Source organism: Cinclus cinclus, chromosome 1 (genome assembly GCF_963662255.1).
Source record: "Cinclus cinclus chromosome 1, bCinCin1.1, whole genome shotgun sequence".
Taxonomy (NCBI): Eukaryota; Metazoa; Chordata; class Aves; order Passeriformes; family Cinclidae; genus Cinclus; species Cinclus cinclus.
This window is the reverse complement of record NC_085046.1, coordinates 110386384-110410844: the sequence shown is the minus strand read 5'-3', so window position 1 is coordinate 110410844 and position 24461 is coordinate 110386384. Positions and strand designations below refer to the sequence as shown.

The window sequence follows — 24461 nt, the reverse complement described above, 5'->3', positions numbered from 1 at the left end:
GAAACATGAAAAAGAGGTTGTTGAATTTGAATAACTCACAAAAGAACTATGTTTTGCCAGTCTGTAACCAAACCAGACACATCCTGTAAAACTCAGCAAGAGTTGACTGCTATTAAAGGAGCAAACACATTTTGGAAATTTCTTGTATCTCTTTGCTTAAACGAAATATACACCCTCCTCCAGCATAAGAAAAATAATTTATTATTTCAGAGTAACTTTCCACTTTAAATATTACCCACAAATCCCACTAAAAGCATGGGGCATGTAATAGGAAAATGCTGGAAAACTTGTAATACAGGGAAAGCAAACTGACCCTAGTACATATCACCTAACTGAAGATATTTAACTGGGATGATTAAACAAGACAACAAACCAACCTTTGCTCCCATTCACGTGCAAGGGAGAGGGAAAATCTTGGAATCCTAATTGGACTTAATGACTCTCTAAAGGCTACCGACCATCCAGCAGCCAATGCCAGCCAGGCACCTACCCAGGTGCCTCCCTCACCCTTGATAAATCTGGGTCACTGTGCCAAGTGTCAGGGTCCTGCTGATATCTCAGATTAAAGGAATAACTACTTCACGATTACATAAACTGTACTTTAGCCCATGGATCTCCATGGCTCATGTGTGTTTCATTCATACAGTTAGGAAGGAATATCTTGCATGTATTTTGCAAATTCTTCTACTATTTCCACCTGTCAGTACTTTCAGTGTTGTGCTGTTACAAAGTGGTTGTGGTTTATAGGATTTAGGAGACCAGACCCAAAAGGTAGGATGCTTGGAGGGTATCTTTGCTGTATTTGGATCCTCAGCCAGAGAACAGAGTCCAGTCCAGCACTGCCTGTGGCAGCTGTGAGTGCTGTCTGCAGGTAGCTCTGCAGATCACAGCTGAGCTGAAGCCCATCTGCTGCATCCCCCTTTTGGAAAGGGAGGATGTGAATCTGATGAGATGGCAGGGCACCAGCAGCTGGAAGGTGGGATTGCCAAAGGGCACAGCCCACTCAAATCACAGCCTGGACATGGGGAAAAAAATTCACTTGTAGTGAAATCTCTCGCCACTCCTAGTGCAGTCCTGAAATGAACTGCCTGGAAAGTCAGAATCTCCACCACTGGGGATTTTCAAGACCCTGCCACCAAAATTCATGCCTGACCTGCCAACACACTGGTACTCTGCCTTTACATTTAGTTCTGTAGTTTAACTTTCTCTGGTCAGCATTCATTATACCTACCCCATCCTCACTGGCTGAGGACATCAGGAGAGAAGAGATTGTCTTTTGCAACAGCTGGAATGAGAAAATTCACAGGTTTTGTTCATGACAAAAATCTTAAGTGTGCAAAGACGTTCTGTTTACAGTCACATAGAACAAAGATTTATCATTTTAATGTCAAACAGTTTTGTTTCTCTGGCCAAGAAAGCAGAGGAGAGGTGACACAAAAGATGTTCAGAATGGAAGTCGAAAAATACACATTCCTTTTAGACTGTGTAGACTGAGGTTTCCAAAGGCCCAACCTAACAAATCCCTTCATCTGGGCCATAGAACAGTTTGCAAACCTCAGGGTGAACTCAATGACTGCATTATTTGAGCAAGATTTGGGAATTCGGTTCTTAGCCCAATGAAACACAAGTTTAGTATTAGATTAAATTATGGGATAGCCTTACATATTTTGTCTTCTGACAGAACTATTTGTAGAAGTGTGGCTTAGAATATCTAAGTGTCTGCACATCTAGTCTCACTGCACTGCAATATGGCTTATTTCATGCCATACCTTTACTTTTACTGTACTTTGAGATCGCGATGGACAACTCAAGAATACTTCCATCTGCATTTTCAAAACTGGTGTTGTGACAACTTCAGAGCACTGGTTGCAATACAGCAATTCTCTGAAACACAAAATAATGATGGAAAAACATAGGGAAACAAACAAGCTATCAGCCAAAATCAAAAGAAATAAAACCTCATTTAGTGTATTCTCTGAAATACTTTGCTGGTAGACTTTTAGTAGCAAAGCCCTGGTATAGATTCAGTTGATAATAGCAAATAGAACTCTTCTGTTGGCAGTAACTCTTGGAGGACCTAAACTTCTTTGGCAAAAGGATCTTCCTTTTATAATTTCTGGCAGCTTGGAGAGAGACTATTTATAGTCACCCCACTTAAGCAAATATTAATCTAATAACCTCCTAAAAGTTATGGCAAAAGAAAATTTGTAGTATAGATTTGGCCAAAGTGAATTATTGACTTAGGCCCTCATTCAGCAAACGTTCAGTGTTTTCAGTGCACACTTAAGTCATGCACAAAATTAAGCTCAGCTATAAGTACTTGTTGGAAGCACTTCTTAAACAAATATTGATACTTCATTTGTTCTCCAAATGAAGCAAAAGTGTCCTTCACAGGTGAGATACTTCTTTAATTGGACTACATTACTATGTGAACATAGACACAAACTTATTTTTTGCATAAACTTATTTTATGCAAATAACAAACTTATTTTTTTCCTTCCTTCCTTCCTTCCTTCCTTCCTTCCTTCCTTCCTTCCTTCCTTCCTTCCTTCCTTCCTTCCTTCCTTCCTCACTCTTATCCCTTAGGTTTTTATTCCACCAGGTTGCAGGGGAGGTTTTCCAATATTATGTCAGTGTGACACAGGTTCAGCATTTCAGGTGGCAACAGGTCCTGTAGGCTCAGTCTTCACATTCAGGACAGACATACTGCAAGAATTATTCAACATCCTTCTTAGAAAGGTGACTAATTTAATAGGTCTGAAATGCAACTCTTTCATACTTAGATAAATTGTAGCAGAGATCATAGTCCAGTATAAAAATGAGGTGAACTGGGGATACATAGATTAACAAGGCAAGACACACAAACACATGTACCTACTTCTAAAGGAACTTAAAATCAGACCTGTGGTTTATGGGCATATTTATTAAAAGTAATACTATAATGCAGTGGACTATGAAACCTTTATAAGCAAGAATGGTCTAAAAAAAAGTATTAACTACAAAATCAAACCATTTCATATCTACTTGTATCTTAATATATTAATGTAACCTTGCAGGTTTTATCAGTTCATCAGCAATAAAAATACTACGTCTTAGCTCTAGGAAGGAGCAAAGTGCAGACTGTGCCTGCAGGAATCATTGCATCACCTATTGCTGTTATGGCTACATCTACAAAACACCTGGAGTGCTCTGGAGCATGCTGACTCTCACCTGTCCTGGGGACACACTTCCAACTTTCCATTGCCACATCTGCTGCATGTAGGCCAGGAGAAAGCAGTGCTCTCATTAACTCCAACAACAGTACCTGCAGAACATGGAATTCTTACAAAATGCTAACATTAAGCCAGCAAACAGAGTCACTCTTGGCATCACAGCAGGGTTGAGCCTTTCTGACCCCACAGCTTAAGACTTGTCAGAGCAAGAATCGTCTCTTCCAACAATCTCACTCCCTTTCTCCTTTGTGCCTCCAACAAGGAATGAAAGTACAGCAGAGTGTTACATTCTAAAAATACCAGAAAGTAGGTAACTGACAATTAACTTTCCAAACAGGCTCTGTTCTTTTGGTTTGGATTTTACTGCTTTTCTGATTTGTTTTCGTTTGTTTGCTTTCTTTCTGGTCCTCTGATGTTTTCTTGGCAATAAACAGCTATGAAAATCATCGGATTGAATAGCTTGATATTGATATTTAGAAAATACAAACCAATAAGAAGCCCCAATCCCTTCTGAAAACAACAATGCAGATTAAATTCCACTAACAATGGAGTTATTACTCATTTATACAGATTTAACAGAGATTAGATCTGGCTCACAGTCTTAAGTGTGTACGTAAGAAAGGGATGCCAAAGATACTTTGGACTAATAAAAAGGGCCTCACTAGTTTTGGCAAGAAAAAAATATATTCAGAATTTTATGAGAAGCCAATAAAGAGTGTATTATATTTTGTGGTAACAATATGCTGAAATTATGAGCATTATTTATAGAGAAAAATATTCACCTGTAAGAATGAAATTACACTAAAATAAAACCTCACTAGTACAACAGAACTACAGACTGAAAAATCTAGCCTCTGTTGAGCAAGAATCTCATGGTTCTATACGACATTCAATAGAAGAAAGCCTTGGAGACTATGGAGCATTTAGAGTGTCTGGACTGTAAAACAGGGTGTTAATCCCTTGCTTTTCTGGTTCTCCTGGGACAAGGAGGCAGCTACACCTAAATAACAAAACTGTAATTTTCTTTGGGAATTCAAAGGACAGCAAGTCTGAATATCTGGAAAGTTGCTTCTCAAATACAACATTTATGACCCAATTTCTAAGTGTACAACAAAACACCAGGAATTTCTTTAGCAGAATTAGATATTCTATTCAAACACTTGGACTTCTAGATGAATAATTTTGATTCTTCAGTGCTCATGACAAACTGGGAGTTTCCATGGGTATGTTTCTCTTTGAATGATGTGAATGTTAAATGGAGTTAAATCCATTTGGTGGCCGGTCACCAGTGGTATTCCCTAAGGCTCAGTGTTGGGGCTAGTTCTGTTTAATATTTTAATCAATAATCTGGATCAAGTCCACCCTCAGTGAGTTTGCAGATGACACCAAGTTGGGTGGGAGTGTTGATCCTGGAGGGCAGGGAGGCTCTGCAGAGGGATCTGGATAGGCTGGATCAATGGACTGAGGCCAAGGGTGTGAGGTTCAACAAGGCCAGGTGCTGGGTCCTGCACTTTGGTCACAACAACCCCAGGCAGTGCCACAGAAAGAGTGACTGGAAAGTGACTCAGAGGAAAAGGACCTGGGGGTGTAGGTCAACAGCTGGCTGGACATGAGCCAGCTGTGCCCAGGTGGCCAAAAAGGCCAATGGCATCCTGTCCTGCACCAGCAATAGGGTTGCCAGCAGGACTAAGGAAGGGATCTTCACTCTGTACTCAGCACTGGTGAAGCTGCACCTCGAGTCCAGTTCTGGGCCCCTCACTGCAAGAAAGACATTGAGGTGCTGGAGTGAGCCCAGAGAAGGGAAATGGAGCTGATGAAGGGGAGCTGGGGTTCTTTAGCCTGGAGAAAAGGAGGCTCAGGGGGAACCTTCTTGTTCTATACAACTGCCTGAAAGGAGTTTGTAACCAGGCAGGGTTACAAGTGTCAGCATGAGAGGAAATGGCCTAAAGTTATGCCAAGAGAGGTTTAGATCAGATATTAGGAAGACTTCCTTCACTAATTCTTGAGAGGGTGGTCAAGTATTTGAACAGTGGCCAGGAAAGTGGTGGAGTCCCCAACCGTGGAGGTATTTATAAGACATGCAGATGTGGAACTTGGGGACATGGTTTAGTGGTGGACTTGGCAGTGCTGGGTTAATGATTGAACCTCATGATCGTAAAGATCCCTTTCAACCTAAATGATTCTATGATTCTATGACTTTATGATTTTTCTTCATCAAAAAGCTACCAATTAATTTGCTATGTTTCCTTCATCATTAAAAAATTATTTTAAAACCAAAACAATCCCCTTTCTAAACCTTTTCACTTTCTCCCAGCTGTGTGCCGTATTCCAACTGCAAGATGCCAGTGCAAGTATATTTGAAGAAAATCAATCAGGATCATACTGATGAGATTATGTCAAGTGGAGAAGATTATTTTTATGATAATGTAGAATTCCCTTGAGAAAACCATTAGATATCACTGAAGTCAGACCAACTCAAAGAAGCAACAGGGGTAGTAACCTAGTGACAGTCTTGTGCACCCTATACACAAAGTGATTGCTCAAGTTTAGGATGCTGAACTGCTGCACACCTTTTTCAAGACTCTAGATTTTGCTTGACATACACAAACCTTTTGCATATTTTCCCAAGATTCTTCTTTTAAATGAAAATGTGCATAGCCAAAATTTGATTTTTACCTCTAGTCTATTTTTAAGGGTTGTGGCTGGCACCATTAAGAAGAGACTGACAATAGGAAAATACCAGGAAAAGCAGGTCTGCCATGTGGAATGCCAAGCAACACTTTGGTTGAAACAATTAAAATATGGAGGTGTTTTGGATTCCATCCCCCCCCCCCTCCAGTCAGTTATCCCGATTAATGGGACAGGAAAGGCAAAAATTCAATCAAAAAAGGAAACCTAGGTAAACTGACTGATGCCATTTTAGTCCCACTATTAAGTGGAAAACTGAAAAAACCCTACACGGCTGAGTAAAAGCTTAAATGTGAAAATATCTGACGTCAAAATTCAATCAATGTTGGTGAGTCATATACTAGGTAAATAGCATTAATCAAGTAATATCTCCAATATCATATGTGGTATAGACTAAGCAGAATTTGTTCAAAGCATGATTAAGAGGAAAAACAGTTCCGTGCCGTATGAGCTGCCAACATGTAAGTCATCCTGACTGCTACTGTACAGCAAAAAGAGGTTAGAAATTACTCTGCAATGCATAGTGATAAGAAAATAAACCTATTAACCCTAAGATCACAGGTGAAAACCACAGATTCATCTTGCAATGAAGAATTAATTTTTCATTAGAAAGCAACCACAAGTTTTCACTCATCTGTTGGAGAGCAACACACTCCATTATCCCAGAGCTGGTATGACTGGACCTCCCTGAAACAAGGATTTCTGACAAACTCATTGCATCTGCTTGAACTGGAATATTTTCTGTTTTGATGGGGAATGAACCTCTGAAGAACATCCAGTCCAGAGTTGTACCAAGCTGCTCAGGGCCCAGCTTTGAGCGGGAGCTTGGACTGGGGGAACCTCAGATGTCTCTTCCAAAGGAGCAGGAAGGCACACTCCTTCAAGAAAGGGGAGAGAAAGCCTTTGCAGCATATTTGCTAGCTGGGAGGATGCCAGTGTGCAACAGATATAGGTAACCAAAAGTACAAGAAATGAGAGGATGCACAAAGAACAATGAATGAGGTAATAACTGTTTCTCATTGAAAGCCAGACTAAAAACTCTCTGACTTAGGACATAAGTGACAGTGACTGAATTTTAGAGATGATGCATCTCCCTTCATGTGTTAATCCACCAAATGTATTTTCTCCCACCAACAAAGCAGGGTCAATGCTATTAGTTCCATTAGCTCAGCAGAAAGATGTAGGCACTAACTAATTTAAACCCAAACCAGTGAATATATCTCTTGAATGCTATTAAATTATTTCAGAACACACAAAAGTGAGAGTTTTCATCTATATATTGCAGCAGCATAAGTACAAAAAAGATATTTTATATTCTATGTTGGTATTCAGGTGTGAGAATATACTGGTAACAGCTACCTTGCACAAATTTCAGATTAAAGATTAAATTTAAGACAAGGTTGTAGGATTAATTTCTCCTTTTGTCCTTCTTGTATCTGTAATATGGGATAGCCAAAGCATGGCATCTCCCACGCGTGTAAATTAATTACTTGTTTACACAACAGATCACAAAGGTGTACTTTCTTTGCTCTGATAGAAAAAGAAAGGACAAAGAGATGTTTTCTTTATCCTACTATGAACACTGTCAACAAGAAATAAAGAAGACAGGCACTTCTCATAATCACAGAAATAACAGGAGAGAAGTGACAATTCTTAACATACCTACTGGAGAGGTTAAAAAAAAAAAAAAAAAGCCAAAAAGCATTTCACACCCAGTTACAGAAATAACTTTCAAGTAGCTGTATCAATGCAAGATGTACATAACAACCAAGGCTTTGAGTGAAGTGCCTCTAGTTGTGCTTGGTTTTCATTATGCACTGTTCAACATTTGTCACTGCAAGGTGCTCAGTAATTAATCACAGAGGCATTGCTAAGTTGCGGCTCTACCACAGCAGCAGGTATGTTTAGTAAAGGCTTTGCCTCGTTTCAAACTGACTTCTCAGTCTATCATATTATAGCTGAAGAATTAATTTGAAAACCATTATTTGTTGTAATTTTAAAGTTAATTTCAAATGCTCCAGTGAAGGTGTAAATGCAAAAGTATATAAAGAATTTTCTACAAGGGCTACTGGAATAATACAAGTTAAATTAAGGAAAGAAATAACCTTGAGGAGTTGTTGGGCTTTTAAGGACTTTTTATCATAGGCACTGTACCACTGGGAGGTTTAAGAAGCTGTCTAGATGAAGCATTAGAATATACACTGCATGATCTGGAAACACTAGAAATTCTGTAGTAAGAAATGTTTCTGCATGGTTAGTGGTAAGACCAAGATATTAGACAAAGCTATGATCCAAAGTGGTTGGTGAGCAAATACTGACCACATTATGCTAAATTACTATGGTAAAATAATAAATTGTCCTACTGCAGCAAAGCTCCAGGGAAATCAGTCACTAACCCCTACCATTCAAGATCTGGGTAACATATCTTACCCATCTGCCCAAAAAATATTGGTATAACTCATTGTTGCCAACATCAACAAGGCTGGTGTGAACAGAAGGCTCCTGAAAGAAGACAGTGAAGGAAGGAATATAATGAAACAGATCGTGCATTAAACATTTATTCTAGGGTATGAGTGAGTGGGAGCAGAGCTTGGCCAGCAAAAGGCAAACAGAGCCCATAAAGAAGCATAAAATCCTAAATATCCTAATGACCCACAGCAACGCCATGCTTTTTTATCCCTTCACGCTGTTTGTGCAAGAAATCAATATAAAGACACAAAAGATTAAAGTGAGTACAAATAATTAACTGCATTCATTTCAGGCAAGGCCATACAAACCTCTCAGAGCACAAATGGAGCTGGTCTGTGTTGTAGAATCCAGCTCATCGAGTCTGACAGGGCCAGTCAGCTCACTGAGGTCAGCACCGGCAGCCGAGCACAAAAGAGGTTTTTGTAATAAGAGAACAGTACGTTCAATACAAATAATCCTACCTGCCAAAAAAGACATTTCAACTCAGTACAGTAACAAGGAAAAAGGTGACCACGTTAATTGTCACAGCCAATGAAGACAACAATCTCTGCCAGCTACCAAACAGATGAATAGACTCCATCAGGTTTTCTCAATGACAAAATATTTTGCTTTCAGCGATACATGTACCATGCTCTTGTTACACTTTGCAAATCCTGGGGAGAAAAAGAAATCTGAATTTGAAGAAAAATAAATTTAAAAATTAGAACATGCCAGAAGAGAGTCTGATGCCACCCAGAATGCATTGCATCTCATTCTCTTGGTAGTAAGCATGGGCACCCCTTCAGGTGGTCCTACTTTGCTTCAAAGATTACAAAGAGTAGGTGCATGAAATGCTTTATTCTCCAGAGTAGAGATTTTTATTTCAGGACACACAGCCCTTTGCACAGCTTTGTATGCCAGTTCACTTACATTCTGGAAGTGCTAAAGGTGCGAGATGTGAACTAGCCCTGTGGTCACTGTACAGAACCAAACTTGAACCTCAAAAAAGAGTGACTGAAAGTGAAAGTGAACAATCATAATGTCATGAACTATATGGGGGTGAAGGCTCACAGCTAAGATGGTTTAGGAGAACTTGTAAAATTTCTCTATCTAAGGACGTGCAAATTTATTAATATTTTTGAGCCTTCTGTCAGCTCACAAATTTGATTGACACTGGTCATCAGATTCAACAGTCATCAGAGAAGACTAACAGTAATACAGGTGGACATGGAGCAACACCACTGAATTTCTCCTTCACTTTCAAGATCAAGCCAAAAATACTGAAAAAGAAACCTTACAAGAAAGTCTAAATTATAATCCCTTTCAAATTTCTCATCCCAAACTTGCAAAGTCTTATCTTCATCTGATAATGGAAGTGACCTCTCTGGAGGTCACATACTCTGGTGTCAGAGATAAGGGTGCTGTTTCTGTGGAACTCCAAACCACGTGCAAAGCTTACCATTCCCCCACAGAGCATCCTTGAAGAAGACAAGTCGAGAGCCAGCACTGAGGGCTTCTATGATTTCCATACTGAGAACACAGGATGCAGTGACTGACACAGCAACAACTTTTGGATTCCCATGAACCACATTTTGCAGTGAGGAGTCAGTCACAAACAACATTTCTCTTTGATCTATAGGAACACTGTGCTTTGTCTGTGATTAGGGGGAAAAAAAAGATACAAATTTGTAATGCAATTGTTAGTTTTTCAGTAGAAGGAAAGACTAAACATCTTCATGTTTAAGTAATACATAAAACTGACAAATTATTACAGTAGGGCTTGTACAGGATAATGAGTCAAAGGTCTACTATAATTTTTTTGTATTCCTTACTTCAGATATAAACCTTAAAATCTCTACCTTAAATTAACTTTCTGAGGTTGACTCTCTGGACTCTTTTCTTTACCTCAGTCAACCATCACACTTTATAATAATTTTCTTGGACTGTACATGGGATTTGAAAATATATTTTCCAAAATAATACACATTATCTTTTTATACTCTCTATGTGGTATATATAAAAAGATAATTGGATGGCTTTATTAAGACTTACATAATTTTTGTCTTAAAAAAAAAGGAGGAAAGAGCTTTTCTACTAATAATATTATTCCTCTGTGGGCACATTTTCTAGGTACTGTTATCAGATAGCATAACCAAGTAAGTGGAGCTTTTTCTTTCAGTTGAGCAAATATCCCTAAATATTCCAATGATATATAAAGTTAAGGAAGTAGATAACTCCTAAGTAAGAGATACATGAATCTGCAATGATAGGGTAAGTTTTCTGCCCTGGACAGGTATAAAAAGATCATATCAAAGCACATTTCATATTTACTAGTGCAAGGAACTTGTAAATTTTCAGATTCTAGTATTTTAAAATATCTAAGATTAAATAACTTCATAAATTTAAAATGGTTTTGTTATTCTTTTAAATTAGTTGGCTGATCAAAAATTAATGCTTAAAACATTTAACTGAAAATTAAATACTGTAATGCCTGGAAAGACATGTAACATTTTATTCTCAGAGCTGCATGCCTGTAAGCAGAAGGTAATACAACAAAACCCCCAGTGTTTTGTCTTAGGTTGAATTGTAACTTTGAAACCATCAGCTGCACTAACCTGGCTTTCTGCTCATGCTTGCAGCTCTTAGAGCAAATGAGGTAATTGTAAATAGTGACTGGAAAAATTCACAGTTCAGACATCACAGTTATGCCTTAATACAGCATAAGCTGCCTATTGCACTATTGATGTTGTTTTGCCTAGTAACTACATACATTTGGACCTCCTCTGCAGAGATAACATTAGGACAGCTTCAGAGAAAGAATTTTTACATCTGTCCCTTGAAAATTACTAACACATTAAAATCCGTCTTTCAGGAAAATCATCCAAAAAGTAAATAATAATAAAAGCAAAAATAACAAGTTAGTATAAAATCATCATCTTGCTATGTGTGACAATTTGTTCTGAACAGAGAGGACACAACAGACAAATAGCAGCAGGATTGAGTTATAAGGAAGGACAGCTCCTTAACCACAGATGGAATATATTTCCTCATATTCCTTCTCAACCACAGTTCAGATTCTGACTAATAAAAAAAAGCGTATTTCCATTCCTCCTTCACATAAATTAAGTAATATTAATTTAAATATTTAATACTGTAGCTTCAGAGAGTAAATACTGTTTTTAACATACATCTGAATTAGCTCACATAGCAGATTAATAATAAATCTGGCAAAACAAACCAAATCATTATCCCTTCCTCACTTACTACAGCTTGGTGATTTTGTGAAGGGTATGTTCCCTTGGCAAAGGCAGCTGCAGGAAACAAGCTGCTGTTTGTGATCTGGGAGGACTAGGCAAGTGATACACTAGTAACAGGTAAATATCTTTACATTCCTAGAGCAATTATCCAGAAAGTTAAACATCACAAGAATATCTTCTATTGCTTTTCCATCATTACATTAAAAAAATTATGAGCACTCATTTGTTCACTTATAAAAATTACAGTTCAGTGAGTGAATAACCACTAAAAAAAGAACTAATAAACCTCCTAGGAGCAAGAAAAAAACCCGTAGATCTTTTTTTTCTGTTACTCAATATTCCATTCTTCAAAATCACATCTGTTCCTGCAGGCTTCATCTTTTCTCTAACTCAGTGATGAAGTGCTTTTACACATGAGTACTGATAACCCACATCAGAATTTCAGATGTAGACATTCCTGAATTCAAAAATGTTTGGCTAGAATGCTCCTAGTCTGCAATTTTATTTCATTTTTCACTAGAAGAGGTTTCTTGGAAATAGGAATTCACGCATGTATATGTCCATCTTTCTGCTGGCACACTAAAGATCCCATCCAGCTAGTCCTAATTCCATGTTTGCAAATACTCTGTTACATTCTCAATTAGCATGGAGAAAACAGAAGAGATACCCCTCATCTCAGTAGTTAAAAGTACTCCTTGCCTAAAAATTAAATCATAATTCATTGGCTTTTGAAGCAAAAGGGCAAGACCTAAATTAAATTTATGTCTCAAACTTGTGGGAAGCATCTCCAGCTATTTTGCTGGCCGTTCTGGAATTTCTTTGTCTTTGGTTCATATGCTTTGATTCACACTTTGTTCCTTGTGGAGCTGATGGACAATTACAAATTATTCTCTGCTAGAATTCAGTGCTGGCTGTACTGAGGATACAGTCACCAGGAAAATATAAATAAATCAGCAACAAAAAAAATCCTTTAACTACTAAGGGAGCTAGCAACATTATGAAAGAACATCACAGCATCCTTCAGAAACAAGTAAAACATAATTGTAAGCTTTCCAGCACAGTATGGATGGCAGATGTATTTACCTATGAGTTCCTCCCTTTAACTACTTACTGGACCATAAAAGCCAAATTTGTCCAAGGGGCTTCTATGGAAGTCAATGAAAATCACCCACACACTTGCATGAAAAGAGCAAAACAGTAATTTTATATAACCATCATCTGTTCCACTCTATCCCCCCAACACCCATTTGACTGGGAGATTCTACTGCATTCCTAAGGATAGCATTCAGCTATAAATCGAGACTCAACTAACTTCCTGTGAGCTCCAGCTCCAGAGTGTAGCATTATCACTGGTTAGATAGCAAGTTCTTCAGGAATAATTCACTTTCTAGACTGAATGGCATTGAAGCTGGTGGTGCAGTTCGTTTTACCTTTCACAAGCATTTCAGACACAGTGATAATTCTGCCCATACAACTCTTGAAGATAATCCTGGCATTGGGTTTATCCCTAAACAAGATGAATCTTCTTCCCATAAACATTACATTGATTTAATGTTGAATTCTTTGATAAGAAAGAAGATCACCTGCAGCCTTCGATAGAGCACTTGGGCCCAGAAGCTACACCGCTCGTTACAACCATCGATCTGAAAATAGCACACAAGTAGGGAATGAGACAACTGTGATACCAGAAATCCAGTGGTAAAAAGTATGTGCTATCTGATTTGTAAAGAAGATTACCCGAAGAATTTCCTTTAGACCATGAACAGCTGGTGGCTGGTACAAATTAGAAATCTGTTCTTCCTCATCCACTTCCACATGTATTTCACCAGACTGTACAGTAAGAATGTAACAGAAGCTGGGAGGAGGAAGATTAGTTGTCATCTATCAAAAAATAAGAAAAAGAAATGTGACCATAAAAAATGCACTTTACTTTAGCCAGTCAAGTTTTACAATAATAGGCAAAATGAACAAAACTATTTACATTTTAAGATGGATGGGGAAACAAAATTATATGGTAAATAACAAGGACTCCGATGTAGAAGATGAGTTAATAAACCAACAGTCACAAGTTGCAAGTGAAATTGGCTTGTGTGCATCATTCTTTCCATAATCTAACATTGATCCTCGTCACAAAATCAACTCATAACTTGGCATACTTGGCAAACACAGTGACTACTTCAAGGTGCATTTTGTTGCTTTGTTTATTTTTGTTACGTGGTAGGAGTGCGTCGATTAGGTTGTGGGGTTTTTTTGTTGTTTTGGTTTTTTTTGGGTTTTTTTTGACATCCATAGCTTTTCTGAGATTTGGGGACTTTTGCATGTGGGTGGGTTTTTGTGATAGTAAACAGCTGCCGAACTTTTAAAGCTGCCAAATTAAATCCAGGACAGCACAAGGAGATAATGAAGAACAGGAATGCAAGAGCTGCAAGAACTGCTCTCTTTGTGGTATGCCAGACTTTTCTTTCCCCCTTAAAAAGTACCATGACGTAACAACTTTATCAATCACCACTTAGAGAAGTCCCAAGCTGGAAAGACTTCTCAGAAAAGAAAAGACAATGCTAGAAGATAATTTTTATTGCAAATATGGTAATATACTCTTTTAGCAATGTTTGTTGTTAATAAAATATTTAATTTAATAGAAGAAATATGAATATATTAAAGACAGTTGCCCACCCATTTAAAAGAATCTGCTTAAAACAAAAAAGCAAAGGAAGCTGATACCCAAACCCTGTTTGCCTCTGACAGCATTAAAGAAGGTATTTAAATGTACATATGGCTCAAAAGAAATTCATTCCACAGATCACTTCCCAACAACATTATCATCATGCTGGCAATATTATTTCTGCACGGATGTATAAAACTGCTTACATAAAACTGTGCATAAAACTATACTGTTTTTATCAAGAAAAACATATCTCAATTGAAAGAACTCCCTCCACCCAGCCAAAAATGTGGAGCATCAGAATGCAAGTTGTTGTTCTTTGTGGAATTAATTTCTACTTCAAGCCCACGACAGAGGTGTAAATTACATGATTATGGCAAGTTTCCTCCATTTTTAGGTTGTTAGTAAAACAGAAAAAAATGAAGAAATAACAAGAGTCATAACAACATTAAATAATATTTAAGAGCTTTGCCTCAGCCATAGATATTCCCATTCTGTTGCCCACATAATTTTAATGCACAAATCCATCCATTCCTCTGAGACTTCCAAAACATTTTGATGAAAGGGAGAATCAAAGAGAGCACAGCTATTTCACTCAGTTTCAGTCTCGATTTTATTTTTGACTGAGGTCTGAACTTTTTGTTCTTCAATATAAACCCCCGGACAATGCAAAGAACACTCTACATTGCAGAGGAAAGATTCCTGGACTTTAGAAGTAACTAGCAATATCCATCTTCAATATTCCCTGGTTTTGAAACTTGTTTATTTCCAGCTTTCTCTTTTATTTCCCATATTGACTCCTTTGGTCTAAAACGAATTTTTAATACCACTCACTTCTTCCCACAAGAACATCAAGAAAGGCCAAGCACTTGGCAACCCAGAAGCTCCTCAAATGGTGTCATATTACCAAAATTATTTGATGTGACAGAACACCATTTCAAAGACAAAAGCTAATTGAAGTAAAATTACAGATGTGATTTCAGCTTTGCAAATATACAGTAACATACTTTAAATCCATTTCTATACTTTCCCACCCCTTAAAATCACAGAAACATTTATTAATCTTTAGTAATTACCTTTATATTCATCCTTCTGACCTCACATGAAACAAGGATCAAAGTCATCCTAACTAGTAATAGACCTGATTCCAGCAGTCACTCTTTTTCACAGAAGTTAATCTTCAGAAAAGTGCTTTCAATCCTAAGGCTAAAAAGTGCTTTTAACAAAGGAGTTAACATCCTTGTATATAGATTTCTCGGCAGCCTCCATGATAACTAGTTATCTCCTTACTCCTGCAAGGAGAAGAGAGGAAGAATTTGTCTGGACATCCTATCATTCTAGCTCAAGAGGATTAATAAGGGGATAACTGCATCATTTTGGAAAGATGCTGCTGATCCAGAGGGCTTCAGGGCAGTCTGGGTGGTTGTCAGAATCAGTAAAATAAAACTTGGTATGTAGAAAGAGGGAGAGAGTCTTGATTCCCAAAGTAAACATGATTACACCATCACCAAAAATACTAGCTGTGAGTGAAAAAATTCATATCCATAGTAACAAAACTTACCATTTCAGAGTCTTGACTTTGTCCAGGAACTTTTACAGGCACTACTGGAGGCCACAGACTGTCTATCAGACTAAACAGTCCTAATGCCCTTCAAAGAGACCAATAAAATCAGGTTCAAAATGTTTTCCAGTGTTACACATTATATTAAAAAGATTCATTAAGAAATGTAATCTAATCTAAACCATTGCATGATTATGAAAACAATTTAAAATCAAATTTGTTTTCTGGAAGCTGGTTTTGATTTGGTCTAGTTAAATCTCCATCGCTTCTGTTGGCGGGGGGGGAGGGAGGGAAGGGATGTATCACATCCAGTGACAAGCAAGTCATGTTTAATCCTTTGCCACAAACAGCTTGCTACACGATAGAATTCAGGGGAACTGGGGTAAGTGGTAGCTTGGGAAGGACACAGATATCAACACAACTTCTTTTAAAAAGTGGCCTTCAGTTATTTAACTGTTAAAAAGTTTTGCTTCTAATATCTTAATTTCTACTGGGTTTTTTTTGGAGGAGGGTGCTGTGTGTGTATGCTTTTTGCTGGGTTTTTAGATGTTGTTGGTGACAGCTGATTGCAACTGCTTTCAGGAAAGTCAGCAATTATCAGACACAGAGAAACAACAGGCAAGATTTTGTTAAGTACATGTGCAGAGAATGATCTCCCTACACACCTGCTCATTCAGTAATGGTTTGTATTAATTAATTTTGCAAGTTTCACACTTTTGATTTAAAAAGCAAACATAAAATTAACAGTCCATCACATTAAGGTAAGATGTTGACCATTCTAATGCAAACCAAGCTGTACTTTGCTGCAGTTCAGTGGCTGCCTTGTGAATTGATGGAACACCTTTGCTGGACAGGCAGGAGTAGCGGAGGGAGGGGAAATAGCTACAGATAACTAACTTGAAGAGACTGTATTTTGGAGTTAAAGCTCTGAGTTATCTTGTTCCAGTTCTCTGTTCTATGTAGTTGAAACACAGAGATCTGGATTTTAATCCCACACAGCCTCCAAGTTGTCTGTTCCTCCAATTAAGAAAACCACTATTTCTGAAACAACTCTAAAAAACATTAAGTCTAAAACTTGTTAAAAGTAGTATTAGCTTCTAAACCCAACTGTTTAGAAGGAAACCACATACCCTGTTTACAGGGCTGAAGCACATTGCAATATGCTGCTTTGCTTCAAGGGGTCATGGAAACTTTCCTTTTAAAGTTCTGCTTTTAGCTCACTTCTGCTTAAGCTTATTTATTTCTGCATTTCCTTAGTCCTTCTCTGGATCCTTAGACTTTGGCGTCTACAGTGAGCTTCTCAGCATGTTTTTTCACTGCCTGGGATTCAGTGTTAATAGTGATGCCTTTGGACCAGCTCTGCAAGAAGTTTGATGGCTGCAAATCTCAGAAGAGATCTTGGGGAATACAACTTGAGGCTCACAATTCAGGCAACAAGCTGGCAGACTAAAAAGACATTGTTGCTACCTGTAGTTGTGTTCTCCACATGAATAAACAGACTAGAGACACAAAAGTGCTGTTCTTTTACAGAAATGGACTTCCTGACTTAAAAAGCATCATCCCCAAGTCTGTAAAAGGAGAGACTGGGGTAGTTTTGGTATTTGGAGGTTATTTTAATTTGTGGGTTTTGTTTGTTTGTTTGTTTGTTTTTTAACACTGATGACATTACAACACACAAATCAATATTCCCTAGGTATTAAAGATACTTTCCAGCAAAATGACCACTTGAATCCTTGACCGGGGCAGGATTTTCTGGTTTGTATTGTACAGAATGGTATCTGACACAAGGAAGGCCAATGCCTGGAGGAACTAACTGGTCTTGCTGACTGGGAGATGAAAAAGGAGAGCTTCAAAATGAGAGCAGAGCCTGCTGTTCAACTCAAGCAGTTACATAAGTGCCCTCCCTCACACAATGCACAGCACAAGATCAGAGCACAGATACAAATGTACCACAAACTGTGCACAGAGATTGCACTTTTATCAACTTAGAGCAACTAAGCCATGTTGTGTGTTGCATGTTCACATCTTCACACAGATTGATCCCTCATGCATTTTAAAGTGCTCACAAAGGACATAAAGTCGTCCTTTCTTCTTTAGCTCACTTCTAACTTGCTATCCTGTGTCAGAATATCTAAGACATATGGTACATTTTCTTCTATTCTTTGTGCCCTTTTGGAGAAGGCCATCTACTGCTTGAACTAGGAGCACTTAATTAATAGTAAATGATAGCATTTGTTTGCAAGCAGGCAGAGGATCAGTGCTGTGTGGGGTAAGTCTCCTGAACATCTTGGCCCCATCATTTCTTTGACACCACTCAGGCCAAGGGCAGAGACAAACCAAGGGATTAGCAAGTTTCAAATCACATCCTGCTGTGATCCTTGTCTATGAGCTGGGATGTTCTCTCCTGGAGCCCTCACTCCATCTGTCAGTGCCCCTGGTGGGGAGCTCCCTGGTTGCTCCACACACTTATACACCTCCAGGAAAGTTAACTCTCTCTTTACACTTACAGGCTTCAACTTAGCAGAAGGGAGAATGAAGTGGGAGCACTGAGAGTGGAGAAATGACAAAAACATTGTGTCCTCCTCTGTAGAAGATCATTATCCTCACAGAAAGAATAAAATTAATTCCCTTCACTGGTGAAGTAACACTCAAACTCCAGTTCAATCTGATTTGAACAATGGGTGCAGTTTATTCAATATGTGCATCCCTCTTCAGCTAGAGAGACAGGACAAGAGATGAACAGCTGGCTCTGTGCTACAATGAAGGGGCATGGTTAGCTGCTATGTGCATATGGAGCCTCTCTGGATACACAAGACAAAATAAAAATGTTAAAATTTTGCTCTGAGACTGCAATTACCAGTTACTTTGAAAAAAAAATAAAAGATCACAAAAGAACAGACTTCCAATAAGGGAAAAACAGAGTAAGAAGTGAGAAGAAACAGGCTAAAGGATCAAAAAGATAAATTAATATGTATTTTGAATAACTTTTTCTTTCACTCCAGAGACTAGGGCTCTATTGTAGTACTCTATAACTTGGAAAAACTGAATCTATAGCAGGAGAAGGACAAAAATCATCTACGAGTTTCTAAATGACAGACTCAACTCTCTACTTTCCATGCCAGGCTTAACTCTGTGTTTGGTAAAACAAATTCAAGAATTTTTAAACATCTTCAAGCTATGCTTATATATAATGAGATTTTATATATGTGTGTGTGTGTACATACACATAAGAAGCAAACCCATTTTTTGGTGTCCTTAATTATTTTTATTATCCAGTGTCCTCAAAAGACATCTCTCTTAACTTTTTCATGCTAAACTTCAGTATATCTTTTCTCTGTATCCATAAATGCAAACTGCCTGCTGTGTACCCAGACATCAGGCAGAGAATTTAAAACAAGTTTAAATTTTTTAATACTGTTAAGCAGGCTAAATAGATGACTGATAAACCAGTACTTACACTATCAGAACATCTCTGATCCTGTGGAAATTCTATTTATTTTATACTACAAGCTGTGTTTACAAAAGTCAAACAACTCTGATTTTTCAATACTTCATTTCAGTGATTCTGACCTGACAACTTATTTCATAACCTAATGAGAAGATTTTCTCTCAAAAGCATGAAGTTTCAGCTACACTTCTGGTTCAAGAACTTTGTGCGAGCCATGCCTGATCCAACTTTTAACATACATCTTATGGTTTGGGGGATTTTTCAATGTTAATAATCATAAAAGGCTCAGGGAAAAATTACTAGAGGGAAGAAACACCAGCAATATTAGAGAAAAGAAGGTACATAAACAGGGGAAAAAAAAAGGTACACTGTGTAAGGTACACAGCAAGGAACAGAAAGATGCTGGGATTCTCTTCCAACATCTTCCACAGCTTTACTCTGAGGACTCAGGACTTGGAACTTCTCTGCTTCCTCCTCTTCTACTTCTTAAGCTTTTTGTCTAAAGCAAAGCAGTTTTCTTTGGCAGTGTCAGTCTCAGTTATTAAGAACTTAAAAATAAAGCAATTCCTAGCCCTCTCTGCAAAACTAAAAAATTCATTAATAATCACCTAGACTGCATGAAGGGACAAGCAATCTAAATATAAAGTTGATACTGTAGGCTCTCTCTCTCCCTTTAACTGACCTACTAAGATCTTGCAGTGCAGAAACTATGCAACACCACATTTTCTCAGTCTTGAGTAATAAAAGCAACAGAATCACAAAGGAAAAATCTGAGCCTACAAAACCAGCACCTTTGTCAAAGTACGAACAGGGAGGAAGGGCTGCTGATGTCTTTTTATCCCCAAGTTTTGTTTAGATATATGGAATTACATAGTTAATGATTTACATACTTTAGTAATTCAATTTTCTATAGTATATTAGAAATTACACACACTACATTAAACCACTGAAATTATAATATAAAAGTACTTTTGATTCAATATGGATATGCCTATGTTCTTCTCTCACGCAGATTACTAAATAGATTAATGACACAAGCATTAAGATACAAGCAGCAGTCCATGTTTACTAAAGAATAGAAAGTTCAGGAAATAAAAAACTTCATTTCTGATACAAAAGCAGCCATAGAAATTAATATAAAAATAACGCAAATATTCAAAAATTCAATGTGATTACTAAAATTATGCTTTAAATGAAGTTCAACTTTCAACCACAGAAATTACTGAAGTGTTTCAGGACCTCAAAACCCAGAGACGTGGGTGGATCTTTTAGATGGCAGTCTTTTTGGAGGAGGGAAAACCAAAGGAAGGAAGTAATAACCTCCTTGCTCTGTGGAGAGTTCTTACTATTACATTTCCTGTCAATGTCTTCCAGCTGAAATACTTACTTGTGCAGCAGTTAGCAGTGGTCCTCTCTTCTGAGGGCATAACAAAATGAAGAGGAAGTATACAGTGAAGGTTAAAGGGAAAAAATTAGAGAAATTGAGGCCAGAGAAGTATGTGACTCAAAGAGGGAAAAAAGTAGAAAAGAATGAAAACTCTCAAGCACAATAGTGACCACTACAAATATAGGGATATTTCATATTTCAGTGCCTAACATTTGAAAGTTTAAAATGACAAACAACAGAAGCCAACTTTATTTGAAAATACAGAAATTTCTCAGAAAAACCTAACATTGGTTGACGAACTCAATATACAGAGCCTGTTTACTGTGGAGGAAAATGCAACAGATAATACAGCCTGCCATGAATTAAATGTTGGCTCAAAAAGCCAAAGCTTATGAGTTGATGTATCCTTCAAGCTGTTTTAGCCTATCCAACACAAGTGTGGATTTTAGCACTCCACATGGAGCAGTTGCCTCCTCTTTTGAAGATTATTAACCATTTTTTCAATTTAGGGCCAAAATTTGTACTGACACCCTGTGTTCTTCCTCCCCCCCTCCATTTTTAAATTGCTGTCATCTTTCTGTTCAGCTGCAGAGAAACTCTTCATATTTCTAACATATAAGAAAGCATAAAGAGAAGAAGCAGGTACATCTGCTATCCTCAGCAGTAAAAGAACTCAGTAGTAGGAAAATCAGGTGAAAAGACCCAAATTGTCAAAATCCAAATTATTACTCTGTGTGGAACTCCAGGTAGGGCTAAAAAAATCAGTATCTTTTGTTGATAAAGACAGGTCTCTAACTCCAAATATTATCTCAGATCATTGAAATTAATTTCTGTTAGGAAGAAGGAACCATGAAAATTTATAGGTTATTTACTCCTGAGGCATTTTAGTGAGAGCTCAGCCCCTACACCTAATTGCATTCATTTAGTTCCTGGTTATACCTGACATACCTGAAACATGCCTGGGATCTATTAAACCAGGGGGCTGCATGTGCTGCATATGGATTCTTAACCAGCATTCCTGCCTCTAGCAGCACAGCCCCAAAATCCCACTTCCTCTTTCTCAAGGGGCTGAATTTAAGACTGACACATGAGGTAATGGAAGGGTGAGGGTGAGAACATGAGCCTCTAAGGAGGCAACACCACCAGCAACCTTTCAATTAATATTTTTCAATCTTCTTCCTTTAAACTACTGTACTTTTTTTTCTTTTTTTTCTGCTGATACCAAGCATGCAGTCCAGGGAATAGTTGTAGGAAAGGCTAGGTGACAAGTATGAATGAGAGGGTGAAGACAAAAGCTGTCAGGAAACAGATATTGAACCACACAAGTTCAGTCAGTTGCCACACTACTGCTTCCTTTAGCCAACAGCCTCACAAACAGAGAACTGCTGGAAATCAGGCACTGAACAAGCCATGGAAACTCTGCCGTGACTCAGCCATGTCCCTCTGTCTTACAAGATTGTCAGAAACTGGACTGCAAAGGGAAACACCATTTCCTTTACTGGACTGCAAAGGGAAGGATTTCTTGCAGGGATGGTTTAGGGGAGTTTGCTTTATATGGGGTGTAGGTCTGGCTCTGAAAACCACCTAAATCAGTAAAAGACCTTCAAACAACCTATGTGAGACCCTACTACTTGTCAAAGCATATTGAAAACCAATATTCAACATTAAAAGTGTCCTCTCAATGTAAGGTTACTATCATTCCAGTTTTTCATAGAGCTGATCTTCGTCAAGACAGGACATGACTGTGTAAGATCTTATCCTACTTTTCTCGTGGAACACAAGTGTTTTCTTATCAGAGAAGAAATGTGTTCAGTTTCTTTAGCACTCCTTAACAGTACAGGTCTGTTCCAAAGATCAAGTAACGTGTTCAGCTGGATTTTCCCCTGGGTGTAAAATACCCTTTATCGTAGGCTGATGGGGTTTTAGCCCTTGTAATGAAACTTCAGCTTACAACAGTGATTTTTAAATTGCATTTACTGGAATGAAGGCAAATAGTACTTTAAATTAAATATTTGATGATGAGGATGGATGACAGCCTGGAAAATTTTTTACCAATAACAGTGGTTCATTGATGCAAAACTCTTGAGAAGCTCTTATATCTATTAGCAAATCTCCTCTATCTCACAGAAGAACTGAGGAAGCACTCTGATTACAATCCATGTGACTGTGGGACAACATGAACATATGTTCATGTCTTCTTAGCCACTCCTGGCTTTCTCTAGATCATGTGCTTCAAAGGCACACACAGAAAAGCCATTACTTTTCCCTCGTATTTCCTACATTTTCTTCCCTATTATCCACTTCAAAAGCCACTGTCAGACTCCAGGAAACAAACAGTTTCAAAGCCATCTCCTTCCAAAAAGTAATTGGTGTTCTCAAAAAAAAAAAAAAAAAAATGAGGGCAGCAGTCTTTCTTGCAGGGCAGACCACATAGTTCTTACTCACTCAAGTGCTGCAAGCCAAGGTTGGGTGCTCACCAAGCATAAGCCATCATGTGCTTGGATACACCAGTGGCTCTGGAAATCCATTTATCCAGTGGCAATAAATTCTACAGCTTAATTATGCTTTCTGAGAGTGAGTACTCCCTCACACTCATTTCAGCTATGGCTTTACTGTGGTTTCCGTCACACCTAGAATGTGTCCCAAACACTTAAAAGTAATAAAAAGTTATAAAGCAGAACTTAGGCTAAAACAATTAAGAAAAAAATAAACCCCTGAACAATTCCCCCACCCACCCATCTTATACAATGAAATCACGTTTTAACTACTGCACTGTCCCTGAAGCTACACTATGCCCATTTTCTTTTAATGTTCCCTAGCAGGGTTACCACCAGCACAGTTCCAGCTGAGCCACCAGCATTTTCAGCAGTGTGTCTTCTAAATGTCCTCAGAATAGCCAGAAGTAAGTTACTGCTGCTTTGAAACAGAATTTACATTAGAAAAAGTCTGTCTCTTATTAGTTAGGCAGAGTACTGGAAGCACCAGCAGCCAGTTGTAAAACTTTATTTGTATCCAGAATTCCAAAGCTATTATTTAATTTGTTTGGAAAAAATGTAACTTGAAAAAAAAAAAAGGGCAACAAAATAATTAAATAAGAAGACGTGTTTGTTATTAAAGATCCATAAAAATGCAAGTAGGCTCAAAATCCAAAGGCTCTGAAAATTAACACTGCAAGTACATAAAAAGAAAAGCATACTGAATAGGGCTGGCTTGAAAACAACAATTCCATTTTGCTAAACATTTCAAAGCTTTGAAATTTGTTTTTGTTCCAATATGAAACAAAAATGAGACTTTCTCAAAGTTTTCATGAAATGAGAATGAGAGAAAGAATATTCACTCCCTCTGGACCTGAAAAAAATCTTCCCAACAAAGCTGTCTCCAAAATAGATAATGTTTCCATGAAACATTCTGGTTTTGATGAAACAGCATTTTTCAACAGGAAAAAAAGTGTCAGCAGAAAGACCATAGCCATTCTAATAGCAAAGGCTTATCTAGATCGGATGCTTGTACAAATAAATTATGCTGAGAACTGAACCAATCTAATTATATTTATATAGGTCCCCACGAGAACATTGTATCATTCTCCTTAGAAAGATACTCTGTAAGATAATCGATCTATTTAATTTTTTTTCTTGACTAAAGATATTTTATTTGAAGAACATAACAGGAATCACAGAATAAGCAAAATCTGAGATATACCATAAGTCAATTTGTTACTTACCTGGGGGAATTTTTCTATAAAGATAATGACATTCTTATTCCAAAATAAGAATGGCTTTAAGATTTGCAAGATTTTTT

At 37.8% G+C, this 24461-nt stretch overlaps 1 protein-coding gene across 1 annotated transcript in view; it reads right to left on the bottom strand.

The window, feature by feature from the left end:
• Positions 1-24461, bottom strand: part of SPIDR (scaffold protein involved in DNA repair) — a 191544-nt gene that overhangs the window by 1426 nt on the left and 165657 nt on the right. Inside the window, exons 12-19 of the mRNA XM_062488813.1 lie at positions 15829-15916; positions 13343-13486; positions 13189-13248; positions 9808-10003; positions 8678-8830; positions 3211-3304; positions 1770-1884; positions 1232-1285 (exon numbers count right to left, since the gene is read on the bottom strand). Coding sequence (XP_062344797.1) covers positions 1232-1285; positions 1770-1884; positions 3211-3304; positions 8678-8830; positions 9808-10003; positions 13189-13248; positions 13343-13486; positions 15829-15916 — 904 coding nt within the window. The remainder of the gene's footprint in view (positions 1-1231; positions 1286-1769; positions 1885-3210; positions 3305-8677; positions 8831-9807; positions 10004-13188; positions 13249-13342; positions 13487-15828; positions 15917-24461) is intronic.